The sequence below is a fragment of the Octopus sinensis genome, linkage group LG10 (genome assembly GCF_006345805.1).
Source record: "Octopus sinensis linkage group LG10, ASM634580v1, whole genome shotgun sequence".
NCBI lineage: Eukaryota > Metazoa > Mollusca > Cephalopoda > Octopoda > Octopodidae > Octopus > Octopus sinensis.
This window is the reverse complement of record NC_043006.1, coordinates 66,606,766-66,613,973: the sequence shown is the minus strand read 5'-3', so window position 1 is coordinate 66,613,973 and position 7,208 is coordinate 66,606,766. Positions and strand designations below refer to the sequence as shown.

The 7,208-nt window shown below is 34.6% G+C and overlaps 1 protein-coding gene across 1 annotated transcript; it reads left to right on the top strand.

Annotated features, from left to right (window-relative positions):
- The first annotated feature begins 2,836 nt into the window (after positions 1 to 2,836).
- On the top strand, positions 2,837 to 5,447 carry LOC115216428 (5-hydroxytryptamine receptor-like). The gene has a single exon (XM_029785759.2). It carries the CDS (start codon positions 2,928 to 2,930, stop codon positions 4,329 to 4,331), a length of 1,404 nt encoding a protein of 467 aa, XP_029641619.1. The 5' UTR covers positions 2,837 to 2,927; the 3' UTR covers positions 4,332 to 5,447.
- Positions 5,448 to 7,208: the final 1,761 nt, after the last annotated feature.

Below are 7,208 nucleotides of genomic sequence, written 5' to 3'. Positions count from 1 at the left end.
AATAAATCATCACAACCTCCATAATCAGATCTCGTAACATTAATCTCTTGCCGGTCACTATAGATTCCTGCGATCAAAATGAATCTGCCAACCAGCAAAATGAATCAAAATTCAGCTGTAGACATAATTCAATTCTTAAATGTATAAGTGTGATTATCCCATTGTTATGTGAATATGTTTACTAAATTCATTAAGCTCTAGATTACCACTAATACAGAACTGGATAAACCTTAAACTGCATCCCGTAGTGGGGGCCTTGTTATGAGAGCTCCAGGTTTTGAGAAGTGTGAGGAACCATCTCTGACGCACTATTGTTTCCAGGTCAACTCAGACCCAGATCAGTAACAGCTTTTTGGGGATTAGCTAGGTGTTAACTAGCATAGGAGCTCACAGGTAGACGGAGCTTGTCAGCGTGGAAGGCGGTCCGTCTGGGAGAAAAGAACTCCGACGTAGATCCATCGCTTCCATGCGGGCTAGCACGTACAAGGCGGATCTTCATTATTTCTGAGACATCCGACAGCCCACTGCAACCACCATAACCAGATCTAGCATGTCACCAATCCCAATGGAGCCGCTGGTGAAAGATGGTAGCCAAGTTCGTGTGTTTTGTGATTGCATCACCTAGTCCACCCTAGACAACGAGCCTCTCTGCCCCTTTTCCTAAGTCCAGTTGCGATCCTGAACAGCCAACTACCTCAGTCACTGTCACCCTTTTCACCCATCAAGATGAAGAGTCTTAATCACTCGCTACTGATCTACAACTGGTGTAAAAGTTAACGCTGACGACAAGGGTACTAACACTAGCTTGAATATAATATAACCGTACTTTCTGATCCCGTATATTTCTCATATTAAATTCTGTTTTTAATTCTTGAATACATGATTTTCTTAATGTTATCTTCCTGTTTAATATTTTAAATATGTTGATATCTAATTATTTTTCTTCTTTCTCATTTTTTTTTTCTCCAGTGGCCGTTTCAATTTCAATAAAAGAACGAATGAAAAACGACGAGGTCAGAAGTAATGGAAAACGATTTCGTTCATCCTGGATATGACAATTCACAAATTTGTAACCAAGGAACCCAAGCCGTAGAGTCGCTCACCATTCTTTAAAATCACATTTATCTCCTACATTATGCGTAGCAAACCAAGTTATAACAATACCAATGAAAAGTGGCCATTTTAAATAAAAAGATGTGCATTCTTTTGTCTGACGCATGCGTGCTCCCGGCAATGTAATTACGCTACTACGTTTTAACATTAAACCCAGCCAATGTATGACTAAGACATAAAACGAGAAATTCAACTTAAAAGCTAGAAAACGAAAAGTAATAAAAGCGAAAAATTAAAAAATTTAAGTTGTAAAGAAAATAATCACGTTATAAAATATAACAACAAAAACAACGACAATACTAACGCAAACAATAGAAAAGGAAACAGGAAATCCATCTCTATATTTTATTTGTGTTTCTGTACATATTTCAAAAACACTAACCAGCGCCACCTACCAATAATAAACAACTAGAAGCAAAAAGAATGATGAAAATGTAAAAAAGAGACTAATAAGAGAAAAAAAAACGATAAAAGCAAATCTGAATATTTTGCTTTATTGATTTTTGTTTGTTTTCCAATATAACTTTATATTTTCTTTTTCTTTTTTAATTTTATTTAACTTCAATTTAATCGAAGAAAATATCTTAAATTCAAAATTTTAAAATACCCTAAACAAATCATATCGATTTAAATCAAACCAAAGGAGCGAGAAAGAGTGAGAAGGAGAAAGTCAAAGAGAGAGATAGAGGGGGAGAAAGAGTAAATATTAGAGAGATTGTAAAAGAAAGAGAAGAGAAACAGAGTGAATCGGAGAGGTGGTAAAATTTAAATAGAAACCTATATGAAATGTGCACAAAAAGTAAAATGAAGATGAGTTAAACGTGTGTGTATGTATATGTATATATATACAAATATATAAATATATACATATACGTGTATCTATACATATTCACATATATCTCCACTCATGTATATATTTAAATATATGTCAGGAGAAAGTAAGGAAGAGAAATTTTAAACGGAACGAAATGTGGAAGGAAAAAAATGATTTTTGGTTTAAAAGAAAGGAAAAAGGATAAATAACCCCGTTTTTCTTTTCTCTTGTTATTATCATTATCATCATCATCATCATCATCATTATTATTGTTATTATTACCATTGTCTTTAATATTGCCTGTTTGTTTTTTTTTGTTGTTTTTCCTGTTTTTTTCCTCCTTCATAGCCTTCGTTTAATTACGCAACTTAAGGATACTTACCTATTGTACGAATACACACAAGTAAAGAAGAAGAAAACCAAGAAAGAACCCCTTATATGAATTTGAGGCTGTTTCACGTCACGCGTGATCCCGCAACAGAAATTTCTCTCCGTATTTAAAAAAAAAAAAAAACGCTATCACCACTTTCTGTATTCCAGCACGAGGGAACATCATTTTGAAGATACTGAGAACTAGATACATATACTGCGATACACAAACATATATATATACATATATATATAATTATATTTATATAAGTTTATTATTGTACAGTAACGTTATATATTTTCATATATAGTGACAAAGCGTTACACACATACATCCGCAGCCGTATATTTTGTTTATTTATGTACTGGTGAGGTTTCATTGTTCTTTTCCTCTTTATTTCTTTGCTCTGCCTTATCTGTATATACAAAATATTATAGACACATTATATATAAATGTATGCCTTAGTGTGGCATGTGCATATATACACACATATAAAGAGAAAAGAAGACAAACACATGCATTCATAGGAGAATCTTATAAACAAACAAATACACCCACACATACGAACTTATATATATATACGCATCGCTGTGCGTTCTGGAATTTTTTTTAACGTTGTGACCCTAAAAAATGTCTGTTGAAATCAGTCAAGAAGATCACAGAATGGTTGTTCATAATACTACATACAGCTACCACACCGATAATTCGACGATATACTATTTCATGGACAACACGTCATTCCTGTACCCAAATCTTTCTCACTTGCCATTCGCACCCGACGAATATGAGAGTCTATCGATCTCAACCAATTCTGTGCCGTCACTTCGACCTCAATTTTACAGCGTCGAACATGCTATATCGACATCCATTATATTGGGACTTCTCATTTTAGCGACAATTATCGGTAATGTGTTTGTCATTGCTGCAGTGTTACTGGAGAAAAATCTACACAATGTTGGCAACTATTTAATCATATCGTTGGCGGTAGCTGACCTGATGGTCGCATCACTTGTCATGCCTCTCAGTGCCGTAAGTGAAATCAGTAAAATATGGTTTCTGCAGAAAGAGGTATGTGATATGTGGACCTCCTTCGACGTACTCTGTTGTACGGCTTCGATCCTTCATTTGGTAGCGATAGCAATGGATCGTTACTGGGCTGTGACCAATATAGAATACATACGAAACCGGACGCAAAAACGGATTATTACCATGATTGTCCTTGTATGGACAGTGGCCATGTTTATTTCGATTCCACCGCTGTTCGGCTGGAAAGAAATGCAAGACGAACCCGATATTCCTGAACGTTGTATAATCAGTCAAGATCTAGGTTATACCGTCTTCTCAACAGTTGGAGCCTTTTATTTACCCATGTTTATCATGATGTTCATTTATTTACGTATATTCATGGTGGCACGATCGAGAATCCGTAAGGAAAAATTTGGCAAAAAGAAAACACCGAAAACAGACAGCAAAGATCACACAACGGTGAGTTTGTTATCGAAGTTGAAAGACACCAAGAAACACTCTAGTCAGGAATCAAGCCCCGAAAAAGACGTCCAACAGCAACAGAACAATCATGTACACCAGCACGAGCAACAACAGCAGCTGCCGTTAGTCGAAGGAGATGGCAACCTGTCAACGATCAAAGTGAAAAATGGTCACGTGGACGAAGCTCATACGGTGATGCTTCCGGTTGTCGATCAAGCAGAAGCCGTCAGGCGAGAGAAATTGAAAAACAAGGAGAAGTTAGAAATCAAACGGGAGCGAAAAGCAGCGAGGACTTTGGCCATAGTAACAGGGGCGTTTATTGTGTGCTGGCTTCCATTCTTTATTATTGCCTTGGTTCGTCCTTTCTTTATGGATGCGATGGAGGTACCAGAGGTAGTGATGAGTATTGTGTTGTGGTTGGGTTACATGAACAGCCTACTTAATCCGGTCATTTATACCATTTTCAGCCCCGATTTCCGGAATGCATTTCAAAAAATCTTATTCGGAAAATATCGACGGAATAAACCTAGAAAGAATTTCTACTGAAAAAAAGATCAAACACAAAGAAAAAAAAAACATACACCTTTTTTTTTTGTTTTTCAAAATATTGTCTGTTTTCATACTTTCCGTCTGTCCGTTTTCTCTGTCTTTATTTCTTTCAGTGCTTGAACCAGTGACGTCCACGACGAGGTGACAGAGTCATAATGATGTTGATGATAAAGATGTTGTTAATAATGATGAGGATGATGATAATAATGATTATGATGATCATGATGATCATGATGATCATGATGATGGAGGTGGTGATGACTGGAGATGACGTTTGTAATAAGTGGTAGTGGTGGTGGTGTCGGTTGTATTTCTGATTAATTAGCTTCATAATATTTTGTGTTTGTTTGCCGAGAGAGAGAGAGAGAGAGAGAGAGAGAGAGAGCGAGAGAGAGAGAAAGAAAGGGAAAGAAAGAAACACAAATAAAAAAAATCTGCAGAAAAAAAAAACGATATTAAAACCAAAAGAAAAAATATACAAAAGAGGAAAAATATTATTAAAAAAGAAATTAATTTTGAAATATATATATATATAATATTTACCAGAAAAGTACAAAAATATCTCAAAAAACAAAAAAACAATGAAATCTGCTTTGTGAAGGGATGTTGAGACGATAATGACTAACGATGACATTGGTGGTACGATGAAGATGAAGATGATGGTGATGATGATGGAGTTCTCGTTGGTGATGATATTATCGTAATGCTAGAAAAACGGTGAGGATGATGATGATGAGGAGGAGGAGGAAGACGATGATGACATTAATTGGGACACCGTGCGGAAGGCGGTTCAGTGGTGATGGTCACGATGTTGCTGGTGTTGATGACAGTGCCAAGGTAATGGCGGTAGTGATTCAGTGTTTATACCACGGTGATGGTGATGATGATAATGATGATGATGATGATGATGATGATGATGATGATGATGATGATGACGATGGTGATGATGGTGACGATGATGATGGTGATGATGGTGATGATGACGATGATGGTGACGAGGATGGTGAGGATTGGTGATAAGGATGTTGGTGTTGATGATGATTTCAATCACATTATTCGTAATGACAATTATAATAATCACAATTGTTATAATGACAATAAAATGGTAATAATTATGATAATGATGGTAATGATAGTAATGATAATGTTGAAAATATCGACAACAACAACAACAATAATAATAATAAAAATAACAACAATTGTAATAATTGCAATAATGATAATTCTTCCTATAATAATAATAATAATAATAATAATAATAATAATGATGATGATGATGATGATGATGATTACGTGGTAGTTGTGGAGTGAGGACCGGGATCGGGGAAGCGGTAGATGGACGAGTGATAAGTCAGACGTATTAGAGGAGATGGAAACGATAGCGATAATTGCTACGACGACGACGTCAATGATGATGATGATGACGAAGAGACGGCGGACGGGGAGGGGGAAGAGGCGGAGAAGAAAGAGGAAGAGGGGGAATTAGAATGTAATGCTTGTGATGACGTCCACAATAACAATGATGATGATGATGATGATGATGATGATGGCAATGATGATGATGATGATGATGATGATGATAACGATGGTAGTGGTAGCAAGGAAATGCGAAAGGTATAGTTGTGTGATTTCATAAAGAGAAAAGCAAGGCGTTTAATAGAGAGAAGAGAGCATCAAAACCCACAGCAACGACGATCGCAGTAACATTGCTAGTTATATTTGTTATATAAGCCGACGATGTGAAAAGGTAACCAGTGAAAACTTCATCGGCGTTTAACCATCTGAAAAAGTGACATATTCACGTACATAAAAGTTTTACATATATACATGTATATATATATATATATGTGTGTGTGTGTGTGTGTGTGTGCATGTGTGTGTGTGAGTATGCATGCGTATATATATTTGTGTGTGTATGCGTATGCACATATACACATAAATATGTTATTTATATTAAACTTGCAATTATACATATATATATATATATATATGTGTGTGTGTGTATCCATGTATGTATATGTCTGTATGTGTTTATATATATATATATATATATATATATATATACATAAATATATATATATGTATATATATATATATATATATATATATATATATACATACATATATACATATATATATATACATATACATACACACACACACACACACATATATATATATATATATATATATATATATATATATATATATTATATATATAATATATAATATATAATATAATATAATATTGAATTTCTAAATGTCTCAGAGAGATATGAGCGGTGATGGAGCGATATAGTGGTTGTATACTGTCAACTCAACGTGACAGTCCCGTAAAGGAATTACACCACAGAAAATGTGTCAAAGCCGACAGGAAACGTCGATGTATCCTAGGGCTAAATGGTGGTGGTGTAATTCCCTTACGGACTGTCACGTTAAGTTGACAGTATACAACCACTATATATATATACAAATACAACATAAGATGGGTAAATTGTCGCTGTATATTTTTAATTTATATAAATATATATATATATATATATATATATATATATATATATATAACACATGTATACATAGATACATTTCTCTCTTCAGCGAAACTTGTTACTTCACAATATACTGCAGTGAACCAACTTTGCAGTTTCAAATATACTTGAACTAATCACGCGTTTCGTCTATATATGCGTGTGCAATATATATATATATATATATTATATATATATATATATGTATGTGTGTGTGTGTGTGTGTGTGTGTGTGTGGTGTGTGTGTGTGTGTGGTTAGACGAAAAATGGGATAAAAATAATTTAGGCAGATATCAATATCGCACACAATTTTAAACGAATTTAGTTAGCTATATAAAATAATCTG